Here is a 17,224-nt window from a genome sequence, read left to right as displayed (position 1 = left end):
ACCAACAGACAGAAATGAGTCCAGTTGATGAAGAAGCAAGGGTGTCTTCCCCCTCTTGCTGTGACAAGTTCCCATTCCCCCTGGTCTCCTGGGACCAGAAGAGGTATGAAGTGGGAGGAGCAAAATCAGGCATGCCAGCCTAGTCTCAGATTGCTTGGGAGAGGAGGAGACTTAGGCAGCTGTGGGAAGGCAGGGACCTTCAGTCTCCACAGCGCCTCATAGGGGCAAGGCCTACCCAAGAAGAGTTTCTATGCTCATTAGGCCTGGCACTCCTGAGCAGATCCTGTTCTTCTAATAAAGAGTTAACTTCACTTTGTGTGATTTGTTGCTGACTCGCTCCTGACATTTGTGTACACAAAACTGCCCAGTTTGGTGACATGAATGGAAACAAACTTGAATTTAACAAATTGGTGTTAGTGTAAAAGATAAAAGTATGGTAGCTATGAATTCTCTTGCTTGTCTTGGACAAGTCATTCTCTCACTTCCCAGTGTGTAGCATGAAATGGACGTGGTTTCCTCACATAATTTTTCTGAAGAGAAGTGAGATAATTATTGTAAAGATCATAGTGCTAATAGCAGGATAATAACACTAGAAATTTAAGTATTAAAATACCCTTGTATATTGTACATCACAGTAAAAAGTTTAATCTGGAATTGGATCTTAGCAGGAAGCCATTTGCCGTGGGTAAAATCACGCGCTGCTGTTTACAAATAATTTAAGGTGCCTGTCTCTGTGTAGACTGACAGGCAGTTAAACGTAAAGGTCTTTTCATCTGGGAGAACAGTCATGTAATCCTCCTTTCTTGAACTTAATATATTCTTAAAATAAATGTGATATTCAAAGACATGTTTCTAGAGCAAAAGCATCTGTAGCTAAACAAATAGACCTTTGAAATAATATCCTGTCTGTCTTTAAAGTGAAAAATAGTGTGTGTATGTGTGTGTTTTTCCCCCCCTTTTTATCTTTCAATAAAAGCAAAACAAATAGTACAAAATCTTCCTCTGTAAACCATCCCAGCAAAACAAATGGATTTGCTTTATGGTCATCCATCTACTCAGGGCAGGCGGAGGGGGGGCCAGTTGCATTCATTGTCGGGAGCACATTCACATGAACTTCCTCTACAAAGTTACTTCCTCGCAGATAATGTTCTTAGTTAATATTCCCCTTCTACATACATATATGGACAACACATCAGGTTTGGGAAGAGGATGGGTGGGAAGAAAAAGTATTATGAAAACAATGTTTCTTCGTTTGTTTAACAAAAAATATATGCCGCCTGATTTGTAGCAAAACCTCTGGATGGGACTGCAGAATTTCAGGACTGGCCCTACCATTAGGGAGGGTGAGGGAACCATATCTGACAGCTGGTGCCTGGGTGGTTATGGTGGCAGTCATTCAGCTGTTTCTTCTGAGCCCTCTGACCAAGCTGTTCAGTTGGAATACAGAGCTATGTGTGCTGTGCAGACTGTCCTGCACCGTCATAACTACCCTGCTGCCCTAAGGTGCGGTGAAGGATGCTGCCCTAAGGCTAGTGTTAATGTAAGATTGAACTGCCAGTCCAGTTGGTTTCTGTATGTGGAATGGGACAGAAGCACCATTTTCGCCTTTGCTTCAGGCAGCAAAATGCCTTGAGTCGGCCCTGCAGAATCCTTCACTGCATACAGTACTGGTTTTAGAAATATTCTTGATGTTCAAAAATCTACTGGTGGGGGTGAACACTTTCAGCCACATACAAGATAATCAAGATTCCATACACCAAATTAATGTACTAATATACTGTGGCCGAAAACCAAGAATAGTCAGTTTAAATGAAGTAAGTAAATAGGCCACATGTAATGTTGGCATCTGTCTGTCTTTAGAATGGAAGAGTGACCTTTTGTGAGTAAAGTCAAACCATTGGAGAGTTACAGCATGTGCTGGGGTTGTAGAGACTGATACAGGAGAGACATGTTTTATTGCTGGTGGGGCAGATGAATGTGTCCAGTTTTGCTGCTACAGGTGCACCATAGCGTTTCTAATAATAATAATAATTTATTATTTATACCCTGCCCATCTGGCTGGGTTTCCTCAGCCACTCTGGGCGGCTTCCAACAAAATATTAAAAATACAATGAAACATCAAACATTAAAACTTCCTCCCAGCAGTCTCCAGTCATGCAATACAAAACTGAAAACTTGACTCTAATGTGCATTTCCTTTTGTATTTAACTACAACGTAAGCAAAAAAAGTAAAACTTTAAGAACTGATTTATTAACATTCCCTTTTGTGAGCCAGACTTGAATTTACAATTGTTGGGCATTCATAAGGCATAGTGCAGCGTACAAAAGCAATTGAAAGAATTTTACTACAGGTAATTTGAGTAGGAGAGCGTCACACATGTCTTTAGTTGAACCTTAGTCCATGATTGTATATGGACAGCTGCCCCACATAAACCGTAAATGCAGGTTTGGTTTACTTTGTTGTTGTTCTTCTTCTTGTTGGTAGGTAATTAATTAATTAATTAATTAATTAATTTTGTATAATGCCCTTCATCCGATGATCACAGGGCGTTTCGCAGCATAAAAATACAAAATGTGCAAAATACATAATAAAAACAAGAACGAAAACAAACCAATACTTTCCCTCCTACAAACACATTTAAAAGTAAACAGATTTACTTAAGATATTTTATTCTACGCATGAGCAGTTACAGCTGTCCTTGGCTCACATTTACACAGACAAGTTAATGTATGAATCAGATAGACATGGTACAGCTGCCAGCACTCCCTGTGAGTGAAACGGCCGTATAAATTACCACCACAGTAATGGGAATTGCTGCCGGCCATATTCATGATAAACCAATCCCCCATATTATATTAATACACATGAGCACTTGTTTGGTACCACTGTTGTTTAAATCAAAACTTGTATATACTGGCCTTTTGCTGTTCTGTATGAGGCACCATGTGCCCTCCTAAGACTCACAGAATTGTAGAGTTGGAAAGAACTCCCAGGCAATGCCCAACATGGGGCTCAAACCCACAACCCTGATATTAAGATGGTCTCATGCTCTACCGACTGAGCTATCCAAGCCAGCCCATTTCAGAATGCAGCTGAGGATTGTCGTGATTGAATGTTTCCCTATAGATACCACTTATATGTCACAGAGGGAGCTTGGCTGGAATCCTTCTAAAACTAGCATGGCTGAGATTGATCTGTAACAAGTCTCCTTCTGGAATGTGAGCTAAGGTACAAAAAGCAATAATTACAAATTTATTTGTTCAGTCATTTAAGTAATTCATTAGCTTGTTAGTAATTTAATAGAAAAGGAGGAAAAAGTCTCTACGAGACGGGCTGGGGGAGAGCCAAAGGCATAGCATAGAATAATCAACAATGCATTACAATAAAACCATTGCAAAGCCCATAAAACATACCCAGCAACTGCATATCTACAAGAATTTATCTGAAGCAAAGCACTTCTGGATCTGATTGATGCCTGGATGATAAACCACTTGGGACCTATCTATACACTATGATTCACATTACCTTGAGCTCCTGGAGGAAAGGAATGGATACATACTATATAACTAAATGCCCCATTCAAGAGTTATATGTGCACTTTGACTTATATGTAAATGGTCCACCTTTAAAATTCATGCAGCTGCCTTTGGGCAGACAGCTCTATGTGCACATCAGGTTGTGGCGAAGCCAAGGATGATAAAGATGAGACCTAATCTCATCAAATAAATCAGACTACTTTTTGGTTTTTTGGTTTTGTTTGGTTTTTTGCTTAGAACAACTGTTTCAAGGATTTTATTTTATTTTGTTTATTATATTACATAATACATTTTTATTACAACCTGTCACAGACCTGAAGGTGTCATATATGTGGCTCCTAGGAGGCCTCCCAGCCCTTCAGTAAGGTGGTAGCATTATGTGTTTCACACTACTCTGAAGTCAAGGTTTATACGCCTTGGCTTTTTGTCCATTGACATTGAGCAAAATGCAAATGTCAGAGTAAAAGGGCTGGGAAGTTAGTAGAAACAATTGGCTTTTTCTCCCCCCCTCCCCCCCCCCCCCCCCGTGGATTGACAGTACAAATTCCACAAAATTCATTTAAAATATATGGGGGTTGAATATATTAAAATAGGAGGGCACAGGGAAATTCAAACAATATATCTGTCTTCGTAAATCAAAAAGAAATTGGGAGAAGACGACATTCTTGGTTGATGTGGCTAGAAAGCCCGTTTGTTCCTAACACATGGGAGTGGGGGGAACCGTTCAAGAACAGTTAATCCTTGCTTAAAATTCCCCATGATGCCAGCAATCAGATTTGCATCTGGATAGATTATTTGCCATGTAAAAGTTAGCCGCAGAGGGTAATATAGCCTGAAGCCAGTGCTAAGCAGCACACTCTTTCCTAAATGTTTTAAACGTTGCATTTGTAAATGTGTACTCTCTAGGAGAAGTCTAAATGCATTAGCTCTCCTCCTCCCCTTTCATCTCCTCTCTCGCAGGCACAGCTACTGCACACATCCTGGTGCACACTGTTTAAAGAGCCCTTTGTGCAGACATTAATCCCTTTTCATGTAAATTACATGAGTTAATCAGATTAATATACACGGGGACAGAACACGTTGGGGGGAGAAGGGCTTAAGTCAGGTAATTAAGACTTGCATTGTGCAGTGTGAATAACCATTCTGAAATTAATTTTTTAAACAGATGTTGACCCTGGTCTGTGTGAAATCTAATCAGCTGGGGATGGTAGTGCCTGGTTACAGAGGGCTGTTAAAAGATCCCTTGCTGAAGTCAGTGGTTGCGAATTCAGGTAACAATTTGTCAGTTAAGTCACATTTTCTGATTGGTCTTCATAGAATCAGAATTATGGAGATGCAAGGGACCAACAGCACAATCCTATGCATGTCTACTCAGAAGTAAAACCTATTTAGTGCTTTGGCATTTGCTCCCAGTTAAGCAAGTAAGAGATTTCAGCCTAATTAGCAACTTGACACATCAGTGAGTAACCTGCACCTTTAAACCAGGCATATAGGTACAGTTTTGTGATTGCCAGCATCATAACCATATATTTTTACAGATATGTGAGGAATTTTGAGTGTTCACTGTAGAACAGGGGGAAATACAGACATAGTTGGTATATTAATATTTTTCATTTATTATAGACCCAAAGGCAACTGACATATATTATGAACTGACTTTGATGTTCTACGGAGTGTCTAGGCTCGGTTTCATGAGTGCCGTAGAATGCTAGTGGCATAAGAAGAGTCCTGATAGAGAACCTGTAGACTTGATTTATGTGGAATCTGTTAACATGGAGTGGGATGGAGTGGTTGTTGAGGTAGGAAAAATAATAATCAGAGTACCAACTAGTCCTTCAAGCACTGTAACATAGTGAAAGAGGGTTTCAGAATTCCCTCACTGTGCTCCTGGGGTAAGGCACTGGTTTCTCTTATTCTCTCATTTTGCTGATTTCAAACCAAAAATAACTAGAACAGGGATGAATAATCTGTGACCATCCAGATGTTGTTGGACTCCAAACTCCCTCCAGTCCCAGTCAGTATGGCTAAGGGTCAGAAGTGATGGGAGCTGTAGTACATCAATATTTGGAGGGCCACAGGTTAGCCATCTCTAAGCTGGAAGATCTATCAGGGCCCATTTTTCCTCTGCTTCTTTCTGTTGCTGTTTTCTCCACTCCCAGCAAGCCTATGCTGTCATAGGGGGTGAGCATTTGATCTTTGTCCCTACATGAGACCAACACAGATGAAGGGGCATAAAGTGCTGCCTTGGCAGCCATTACCTCCTTCCCCCTAAATCGTGTCAGCTTTAAATTGTCACCTTGCCTCCACATTTACCTCTAGGCAGGATAAATTTGCAAACTTGGTCTTGACACCACTGTGTTAGGACAATGCAGTATGAGTTGAGTGAAACTGGCCAAAGTCAGACCTTTTTGAAGAATATCATCAAGAATAATTCTTAAAACATGTGCAAAAAATTAAGGCGCTTTGGAATTCTTGGGAAACTAATTACTTACATTTGCACACTAAAAAGCAGGCATAGTTCCCCGCACCCCCAAGAAACACACATGCCCTTTCAAGCAGTCAAACATGGACATCATTTGTTTCAATGAAATGCAAGGGTTTGTACCCCAGTAATTAATTTTTGCCCATAAAGGACAGGATTGGAACGAAATCATTTGTTTTAAAAACCACAGAGAAATTTGAAGCCAGATGTCAGTCTATTGACTTGGCTCTGCTAAAGTAGAACTATCTGATGAAGCACTTAGGTTCATGCAGTGGTCTGATTCAGTGGTTAATGGGGCTGTTAGATGAGTATGTCCCTGATAAAAATGATGGACAGGGGCTTCAGAAGACGGATTTGTTAGAAATTCACTTCTTCCACTTTCTGTAGAAGAGATCTATACGCTTTGCTTGCAGGTGTAGTAGTGGTTTTACTACTTACCAAATTGCCATTCTCCCTAGATGTGTACTGTACTGGATGGAACAGAAAATTTTTGGGAAAGGACCAACTCATTCACTTGGGGGCCCTGTCAGAATTTATAGGGCTGAAATATCCTAGTAGAGGACCCTGTAACCTTCTTGTAAAGGTAAAGGTAAAGGTACCCCTGCCCGTACGGGCCAGTCTTGACAGACTCTGGGGTTGTGCGCCCATCTCACTTAAGAGGCCAGGGGCCAGCGCTGTCCGGAGACACTTCCGGGTCACGTGGCCAGCGTGACATCGCTGCTCTGGCAAGCCAGAGCCGCACACAGAAACGCCGTTTACCTTCCCGCTGGTAAGCGGTCCCTATTTATCTACTTGCACCCGGAGGTGCTTTCGAACTGCTAGGTTGGCAGGTGCTGGGACCGAGCAGCGGGAGCGCACCCCGCCGCAGGGATTCGAACCGCCGACCTTTCGATCGGCAAGCCCTAGGCGCTGAGGCTTTAACCCACTGCGCCACCTGCGTCCCCTTCTTGTAAGTTCCACTAATTCAGCTCAGAAGGTTTCTAAAACTGTAGGTGGCTGATGAGTGGTCCTGAAGTCTGCATGGTGCAAAGGAATCTGTTCTGGCATGGAGTGAAAAAGACCCAAGTGCAGGCTAGAAATACAGGCTTGTATCCAATGTGGCGCCATGTTTATTGGATTTCTGTTTTGATTATTTTGGTGTTGTTCTAACTTGTTTACTATTAGCTGCTTTGGTTTCTTACAAGAAAACTGAGGCATGTGTCTAAAACAAAACAGCCAATAAATAAATAAATAGTGGCTGTAAGCACCAGAAGGCGTCAAGCTTCTTAGTGTGGAAGTCCTATAAGAGATAATTGTGTTTCTTTTAAACTTTCCCTTCAGCCCCTACTATATGGCTGTCAAAATCCCTAAATAAGAGCATTTAATGAATGGGTCCATGAGAATTAGGCAGTAGCTTCTCACACCATAGAGAAATGGGAGACAGTAAGCCACAACAGTGGTTTGGCTGAGTTAGTAGCATTTGTGTTCGTTCCATAAAAGGGAAAAGTATGAAGAATTAAGTTAGGTGTGTTCTCTGTCTTCAGAAGTATGTGCCACTCCCAGTAAGGTGAAGTGGACAGACACGCACAAGAGGACCATTTAGGGACATCTTGGGACGAATCTGAAATGTCACATAGTGTAAAAGGCAAAGGAAATATATCCCTACATTGTACTGAAAAACATTAAATCATTATCATAAGAACGTGAGTTGAAACCACATTTTTCTAGAGCAAGCCTCTGTATGCAACTGCTTTGTGTAAGGATGACCTCATGTTATTAAATTGTCATTATAAACTATCCAGTTCCCCACAGAGGAAAAACCAGAGGGGGAAGAAATTAACAAATTTCAATATGATTTGCTAATTGCTAATTGGCTTAAGGAAACCTAAAAATGACCAAACTGATTGGAAACATCCACCTCCAGCCAGATCCAGACACATTTTTATAATGGGAAGAGCAGCCAAGACAAACAAAAGAGCAGAGTAGTGCATCCTGTTGGCATTGTGTTTTTGGCATTGCTGTATCTACACAGAAAACAAGTGATACATTAAATGTGTAAAGACATCTGTTTCATAACCTATGGGGCTTTGCTCACAAAGCAGTTGTAAAATCTTCTGGGGGAGAGAAATATTTCTATATATCTGTGCAGATGCTCTTTTGTAAGAGAGAAAAAATCCATTTGAGGAAGTGTTCAGCCTTCGGAAAAACAATTCTCTGCTAAAATCCTTGTCAGATATTTATTCCACTTATATCCCCTCACTGATGTTAATTTTGCAAGTGTTTCCTAGTTTTTTAAGGATTGTGTACATCAGGCCCAGTTCATCTGAAGTGTAGTAACAATTATGCATGACGTTGGATCTTGGAAGATCTTTATAAGTGTGGACCATTTAATTTATACTTAAAGGATTTCTAAGTCACCCCCTTAAAACTATCAAGGCAGTGTACAAACATACAAAACAGTCCAGTCCTTGTACTTCTCTGACTGACTTTGTGAGCCTACCCTCAAACTTCAATCAGAAATGCAAAACATCCTGAGAAAGTAGATGAGTTATCATCAGGACTCAGGATCAAGAGACACTGGTGACCCCAGAATCCAGTGCAACACTTAATCTCCGCCAATAGCACCTCATACTCATAAAATGACAAAAAACAACGCTTCTGAATCAGACCAAAGTTCCATCCAATCCAGCATCCTCTTCTCCAAGTGGCCAAATAGATGCCTACAAGAAACTTGCGAGTAGGAACCAAGCGCAACAGTACTCTCCCTATTTGTGCTGCCCCATCAGACTTTGACTCTCCATGCTTTACCCATGCTCAAACACTTCAGCTTCCAAATTCATCTGCAGAATTATAATCTGCTGCCCAATGCATTTTCCCTCACCTATCTCTCCATAGTTAAACATTGGGGGATGAGGGGGAAATACATTACCAGATCTCCTGGAATTCATGTGACACTGGGGGATGGACAGCTGGACCGTAAAGGGAGCAGCATTGAACAATATCTGGTGCTCCGGGTAAGCAGAGCCTGCCAATATTTAGTGGTCAGAATAATCACCACCTGCCAACACCTGGCAATCAAGGGAGAGGGCATATGGTCTTGTAAAACACCTGCTGCAAAAAAATTAGGAATCGTGTAAAGAATGTGATAGTGTCACAGAACCAATCAGATTATGCTCTGGAGAGAGAACAATGGGTGGTGTGGTGTTAGTGTAGTCAAATAAGGGAACAGATCAGCACCCTCACTGGGGAACAATTACCCTCATCTCCTGCTTATGGACTTCCCATGGGCGTCTGACAGTGGGAAACAAGATGCTGGAGTGGATACGTCTCTGATCCAGAAGGGCCTTTCCTTTGAAATCCTGAACCACTCAGCTTTCTCTCAGTCTTAACTCTATCCCACAGGGCTGTTGAGAGGATATAATGCATGTTAACTGCTGTTTAGAACAAAACCTTAATTAACTCGTTCACTTTGCAGCGGAGGCTGGCAGGCCAAGCACAAAGACTTCGCATCCCATTTGTGCAGCATGCTGGAAAAAGGGTGGGGCTTTGAGGTGGGCTTTAGTTTTTGCTAAAAGAAATTTAGTTCATAGCGCAAAGGTGGAAGTGGTGCAATGGTGGTGCAAAATATCAGCTTCATTTAAAGGTTAAAAGAAGTTCTAATGATGGAGAAAGTGTCTATGGCAGTGGTTCTCATGCTTTTTGGTCTGGGCCACACTTTCAGAATAGAATTTGCTCATGCCACGCCAGTTTTTTTCATTGATAAGGATTACATTGAAAAACAAAAAGAAACAAACTCATAGCAATGCTTGATTTTGATAAGATACGTATCCATATTCTGCAAAAAAACCACCCTATACTATACTATGCTGAAATGTTTAGATGTTTCTTTGATTGTCCTTGAATCTTTCCACCACACTTGCCATCCTCTCCTGCCATACCAGGGTGGCATTCCACATCCTTTATGAACCACTTATCTAGGCAGATCGACAGCATGAGGAGGGTTCAGAAATCATATATCTTTAATTAAGCACAAGCTTTTGCAAGGAAAACCTCTTAAGTGATGCATTACAGAATGTAATGCTGACCACACCTTTTTTATTGCATGGTCATCCCTGCTTTACCTGGATGCAATTTTAGGCAGTCATCTAAAGTATTGTAACAAATCCTACCCTGTTTTTATTTTACACAATATTTCGTCAGATAGATGTATTTCACCTTTCTATCCTTGGCATTCCTTCAGTGGGAACAAATGCTTTCGTTCAGCATTGCTGCTGACATTCCCTTCAAAGACATAGAGATAGATGTTCTGAGTAAAGAAAGAAGCAGAGGTTCCCATGAATGAATTCTGCAAACAGCGTGAGAAACTAGGTTAATATTTCATTAAGGAGCTACAAAATAGCAGTGCGGCAGGAACACAACCTGAAGCATTTAATAGGAGCTCGACAATGAAGCTGTTGAATCTTTAATCCCATTTTGTTATGTACTTGCTGCTCTCAGTTGAAAACAGCAATGAAAGCAACTGTGACGATAGTTCAGGGAAGTGTTCCTATTTTGAATTTTTTTTATTTATCATGCCTATGCCCCACTCTTGTTCCATAAAGCTCAGTGTGGCAGCCATATGGATCCCAGATGGACTCGCATCCAGGCAGGCTTAAAGTGCAGGACATTTCTTAGCTTCTGCACTAGAACTGCAGTGTGCATGTCTAGCATATAGCTCTGCTAGTTCTGTACAGCACATACATGCTATTTGTTTTCTGCCGTCCAGAAAAGTGATAAGCCTTATATGAGCTGATTAAAATGGAGCTTCCGGCATGCCTGTGCCACAAGTTGTTGAAAGGTCAGGCGTCTGATTAGCATTCACAAAATACCAACATACATACTGAATATTACATTGATGGAATTCAGCAAGAGGTGGAATGGTGGGAGAAGAGCTCTAATTGTTTCAGTTTGTAGAAGGAAAGGGGAAATGTGATTGTGGTGTTAGAGTGGGGCAGCAGCGCTCGTTAAGCTGATCCCAGCATGAAAGGAGTTAGCAACATTAATGAACTGAATGAAGGTATCGCTCGCAAAGGAATGATCAGCCCCATATTTTTAATTTTATCCAGCACATTTACATCCCAGCCCAAGGGGGCTCTGAAAGTGTTGTTCAGGTGATTTCCATAATTTTTTTAAAAATCACATTTAAGTCCGGGAACATGAAGAAAAATAACATGGTGTCCCTGTGGAGCTAGGGTTTTTGAGGTTGCATCCTGCCTTTATCCATTATCTTTCCTGCAACCCCTCCCCCCCAGGCAACCATTGGTGTCTTCTGAATCTAGAACTTGCTAGCCCCATGAGGCAAGTCTTCCCTTGCTGGCAGTTCTTCTGTCTTCCGAAAAAATGCTTACCAACATCAAAGAAAGCGAGTCTCATCTATAAAAGGAGTGCCTTTTATCTGCTTTGGTTGGTGAGATAGTTATATTTGTTCCTGGGCTGAGATACCTCAGCTGCTGTGGCCCTCCCACTGGTAATCTCAAGATTGGACGACTGTCATGGGCTTTTAGTGAGACTCCTCTTGAGCTTTCTGCTGCAGAATGCAGCCACTAGGTTATTGGCTGGGACCTCCCACTGACACCATATAACACCTCTGCTGAGGGAACTGCTCTGGCAATCAATAAGCTACTGGGCGGGTGCAGTTAAAGATTTTGCTTTTAGAATTTAATGCCCTAAATAACATGGAACTTGGCTACCTGAGGGATTTCCTTGCCCCATATATTCCTGCCCAGCAACTGTGCTCCTCAGATGGGGCACAACCAAGAGTACCGCATGCCCCAGAAGTGTGTGTAGTATGTTGTAGAAACTGGGTTTTTAGTGTTGCAGCTCCAGCCTTCTGGAATTAGTGGCCAGCTGAAATAAGACAAGCACCTGGCATTGATATTTAGATAGCTATTGAAGACATATTTGTTTAAGAAGGCTTTCCCTGAAGTGTGACCCATTCATTTTATGGGATATCTATATAAGAATGTTATTATTGCTCTTGCATAATTGAGTGTGTATTCTAATAGTAGCTAGTAGTACTTCTTGTTGGAAAGGCTGTAAATAGTGGGAGTTGTGAGAGTGTGAAGAGGTAGAAGCATCCTGAGGTTTGGTGTTTGATGAGTGCCAAAGACTATTAGTGCCAACAATAAGAAAGCATCCAAAATTTTAAGGGAACAATGAGGATTTGGCACAGAAAGACTCATTAAAGTACAGTCTGAAGGAACTTGGTATAACTTGATTAAGTTTCCAAACAGAGAAAGACCACGTTGAATGCCACCAGGAGCACGCAGTTCATTGTGGCATGATAGTTTTCAAGGTCGCAGGAGGGAGGCATAACATATTAACCATTAAACAGAAATAAGAAAAGCTCTATTCCTTTCTCTCATGTTGATTTGTATGTGTGGGTTGTGTGCATGCGTTTTATGTTTTTATTGTTGATTTACTATAGAACTTTGAAAATTAAAATCATTTTTTAAAAAATGTGTTGCATCACATCATTGCATTGTGAGTTACCATACCTATTCTTCACTTCATTGGCTGTTACCTGAGAGAGTGAGGGAATTTGCAGTTAAGTGATGTCACATTTTGCATCACTTGATGTTACAACCCCATGTCTGCCACCAGAGGTGTAGGAAGGTCAGGTGGTACCCTATGCAGAAAATTTCTTGGCACGCCCTCTCCCCCCCCCCACATTGATTTTTTGAAATTTTTTTGCCTGCAAAAATGATTTTACATTATTTCATATTTTCTTACAAAGGAATGTGGATTCTGGGCCTCTGATAACAAGTAGGCGACTGTGGACAGATACTTAAATCTACAGGATGGATTGTGTTTTGGCTTGTGTTATTTTATTTATACTTATTGTTTATTTATTTAATAAAATTTATTTTTAAAAACCTGCAAAGTGGTTTACCAAAACAAAAAACAAACAAACACCACAGCAGCAAAATCAAGAAAAATTAACAATCCTACTTTAAAACATACAAAAGCTAAAATATTAAGATTAAAATTACTTCAACTTTCTAAGCATCTAGGTATCCTTGCCTAAAGAAGATTGCTTTTAGCGGGTGCCCAAAAAGCGTCTAGCAAAGGCATGTGCTTTGTTGCAATAGGCGGGGAATTCCAAAGTGCCGGTGCTGTCACAATAAACAATGCAGTACAGATATTATGGGGAACCTGTAGTAGTGCTTGAAACTACTGAAGGGGAGGTTTTATTTATTGTGATTTCACCATGCTCTGTATTATCTGAAAAGGAAAACATTTATTTAAAAAACAGGACTGCACAGCAGCAATCTAGTCTCATCATGATCAGTGGGACTTATTTCCGAGCCAATGGTCCATAAGATGGGCTGCAATCCTATGCACCCCTTGCATGCAACTTGTACCTAAAACTCTGCACAAGCCTGCACCAGAGAACTGTAGAGTTGGAATGGACCCCTAAGGCTAATCTAGCCAAACCCCTGGGGCAATGCAGGAATCTCAACTAGACCATCCCTGACCCTGCTCCACTGAATTGAAATTTCAGCCTTCATGACATAGGAAAACGGCCAAGTAAACAGCTATTTTCGTGGAGGAGGGTCAAGATATTAGCTGATATGCATTAAATTTCATATATAGCTATATAATCCCTTGTGTAGTGAGATAAGAGCAGGCATTTAAAAAAAAAAAAGGTTTCTATGAACCGCCCAGTAGGGCAGTAATTGTTCCTTGGTAATTTGTCACCCCCCCTCCATGATAGCACCCGGGGTGAACCGCCCACCCTTCCTATGCCCCTGTCTGCCACATTGGCTAGTTTTGGCCTCAAGAGTAGCATATGAAGCAAGGAAGTATGGATCTAGGTAATCTAGAGACATGTAGATTGCTTCATTTTATACAGAGGATGCTTGTTTTAAGGTGCAAGCAAAGCTGAGCACAGAAAAGAAAAGTATTAGCCAGTCTTTCTCACCATCCAGTGGGGAAAACAATTCTCTTTGTTCCCTAATCCATCTCTTTTTCAATGTATCTTTATAACCCTGAGCTTTGTCACTGTCCACTGTGTCCCTGATACATATTTGATGTCATAAAACATTCCATGCTCATTGCTAATAGTATGCCTACTTCAGTATCTATCATTTCTCTTTAATTCCTCTGTGTTACAGGCAGCTTTAAGTGCCTTGAAACAGTTTTCAGAACAAGGACTGGATCCACTTGAAGGAACTGTAAAGCCTGAAAATGGTTCATTTGAAAAGTAAGACCCACTTTCACAGTATTCTTCTGGGAACATGTGTGCTTGCTTAACTGGACTTTTTACATGAATGGTGTAGATGTACTGAGATCTTTCCAAAATACGTGGCGTCTTCTGATCTCATAGTCATGTAAACCTTGTAACAATTTGGCGCCATTGCTGAAAGTAGGTTTCAGAATCACTTTGGATTGCTATTAACCGGGGTCATTTAGTGTGCTAAGATGAAGTATAAATTTAAATAACAAATAAATAATTTGACCATCCTCTTTAACATGGGCTTTTAAATACATGAAATCTGTGAATTCGTCATATTTTAGAAACATATTTATTCTTCGCAGCTGCGAGATCCCATATAAAGACGAGGGCAGGCAGTATGAATATGGTTTTTGACCTTAATAGTTTGGAGTCAGTTTCCTTCATTTAAGCACTTCACAAGGTCCACCTCTCAATAATCTAGAATACTGAGCATTCTGATGTGCACAAACAGATTGATACCTTTGTGGAACTGCTGTGCAAGCAAGCTTCCTATTCATATTACTAGAGGAAGCTGCACTTTCATCGAGGCTGCTGTCTCTTGCACATAATTGAGGGTGGAGAAGTTCCATGTCCACATCATATTTCCTTTAGCCGCAATAATTTCTAGAACTGGTCAAATACCTCTGACAGTGCAATCCTATACATGTCAAGAGAGAATTGAGTTCCACTGAGGTCAGTGGGACGTATTCTGAGGTGGGTATAGAATTCTCACCTGAGCTGCATAGTGGGCATTAAAAAATGTCAGTCTGTGAAGAACTGCAGAGCAAGGCAAATTTTGTTGCTTTGCTATTAGAGCTGTGAAGGCCCAGGGAGGAAACTGTAGAATCGGCAGGGAAACTTTTTTAAAAAATCAATTTTCTAGTTGTTTTCTCAATTTGTTTATGAAAAATGGGGGTGGGAGGAACCTAAATCCATTTCCCCCGGCCCTTCACATTTCTATTTGCAAATAATATATCCCACAGATTATGCCAGATTTCCATGTATTTCTGATTTGTGACGTAAGTGCTGTGATAAGCTTCCTGCCTTGTGAGGCCTGCAGTATTATAGATGAGAAAAAGAATTGAAGTACACTAGCTTTGTACTACATAAGAGTTAAATGAAGGATGTTAAATACACCACCTGTTCTACCTTTGTGCGTGTCATTTCTGTTTCGTTTTTAAGTATGCAGATGCAGACATCACATACAGAGCGTAGAGATTGATTGATTATAATATTAGATGAAAGTACCAAAAGTTTCAAATTGTTTGTGCACCGGGCTTGGGTAGATAGCGGTATTCCTCTTCCTCTACCTGAACCTGGTTTGGCTGAACCGCAGACAGGAGCATGTTTTTGTTAAGCAAGCGATGTTGGAGAAAAGCAAGAGGCTGATATATAGTGGCTATTTGTAAACTAATTTAATCAGAACCATTTACCACATGATCTCACCAGCATAGTATCTGAACATAAATATTGTTGTTTCACTTTAAAATGTCCCCCCTTGCGGTGACCTTTGAATCTCATGTGCCATCTGCTAATAAAAATGTCTTAAAGATGTGCAACCCTGGACCTTACCGCTCTTGTTAATGTATTAATCTTTCAGACAAGTCAAGCATCTGGGAGAAAACGCAGACAATAAACAGACTAACTCAGGCACCATTGCTCAGGACTGCAAGGATTCAAAGGCTGTCGTCTAGGAGCTTCCCAGCACCCGTGGCTGCCACTGCATCCTTATAAACCTGTCAACACGCAACAGGGTGTATGTGTACAAGGAAATGAATGACTAATACCATTATTTGAGTCTTATGTGAAGACAACACTATTCTAACACAGGAGATAGTCTACATGGTACTGTTTGTTGAATGAGGGAGAAATAAATAAAACTGGCTGTTTCCCCTCCAAACCTTAAAAAACTACTGGAGGTTTAAACAGCAAATAATTAACTAAGACTTGGTTGGAGAAATTAAGTTTACAGTTGCTTAATACTCTGGAGGAAAGGAAAAGTCAACATTAGGTTGAGTTATACGACTCCTTTATAGTGTAGAATAAGTTCAGCTTTCCTCTCTTTTTTTTAATTATGCTTGAATATTTTGAAATTAATCAATGACAGTGCTGTGAGAGTTGTAGTTGTTGTCTTCATATATAGTCATACAGCTTCTCTTTCTATGCCAACATTATGCATTCTTCATAGTCTTACAGAATACATTATGCCTGTAAGATGCACGACTCCAAGTTGTTTGCAAACTGAAGTTTAAATCATGACAAGTATTTGCTTGAACGTTAATGACCGGTCACAATATACTACAAGAGAAAGCAGTGATGGTATTTGATTTCCCTTGCCATTCGTTGATTGAAGAAAGCACCTTGCTTCCAAGAAACACATTCCTCCCTTTGTTCTCTCTTGTGTGAAACACATCGACTCCTCATTCTGTGTTTTGCATCAATCTCTCATTCGCATCAACTGAGTGTTTTTAATAACTGCATTCTGACCGCGAAAAGTAGAAAAGGATGGCAACGTCATCTCAGAGGACAAAAAGTGGTGGAGCAGGTGTGTAAAACTGCCAGTGGGGCAGAGACAGAAATTTGCATTTTTATTCTGTACTAGCATATACAAATTAAGCAAGTGGCCAACGCAGTAAAACCACGTCAGTTCATGTATACAGTGGTGGTGTCATCTCTTCTTTAATTTGTGAATAACACTAGTGAAATGTGTCACCTACACTAAGATGGGATGCTGCCTTAGACACTTCTCCCCTTCCCTGTCTCAAAACACAAAAAAGAATAGAGTAATATGCATAAGTTGCAAAATGTCTGCACGTCTCAAAATTTGTGTGTGTAGAAATTGGTGTTATCTCAATGTGTTTGTGTGTGTAAAACAAAGAATATGCACACCACTGACGGCTCACAAACAAGGCAGTGTGCCCTGGGTGTGCTTTCATTGCATTTGCCAGACAAATAAGGGACCAGTGTAG

At 40.8% G+C, this 17,224-nt stretch overlaps 1 protein-coding gene across 3 annotated transcripts in view; it reads left to right on the top strand.

Moving 5' to 3' along the window:
• STAU2 (staufen double-stranded RNA binding protein 2) overlaps positions 1 to 16,910 on the top strand; it is a 142,319-nt gene extending 125,409 nt beyond the window's left edge. For 2 of the 3 annotated variants that reach the window (XM_079983083.1, XM_079983084.1), the window contains exons 14-15: positions 14,155 to 14,243; positions 15,856 to 16,910. In XM_079983083.1, the coding sequence (XP_079839209.1) occupies positions 14,155 to 14,243; positions 15,856 to 15,949 (183 nt within the window). In that variant the 3' untranslated portion in view covers positions 15,950 to 16,910. Of the gene's footprint in view, positions 1 to 3,127; positions 3,230 to 4,702; positions 4,809 to 14,154; positions 14,244 to 15,855 lie in introns of those variants that run through there. The other variant, XR_013840512.1, reaches the window with a different exon arrangement.
• The last annotated feature ends 314 nt before the right edge of the window (positions 16,911 to 17,224 follow it).

Source organism: Podarcis cretensis, assembly GCF_951804945.1.
Source record: "Podarcis cretensis genome assembly, chromosome: 7".
In the NCBI taxonomy this organism is placed as follows: domain Eukaryota; kingdom Metazoa; phylum Chordata; class Lepidosauria; order Squamata; family Lacertidae; genus Podarcis; species Podarcis cretensis.
This window is presented reverse-complemented; position numbering and strand designations above follow the sequence as displayed.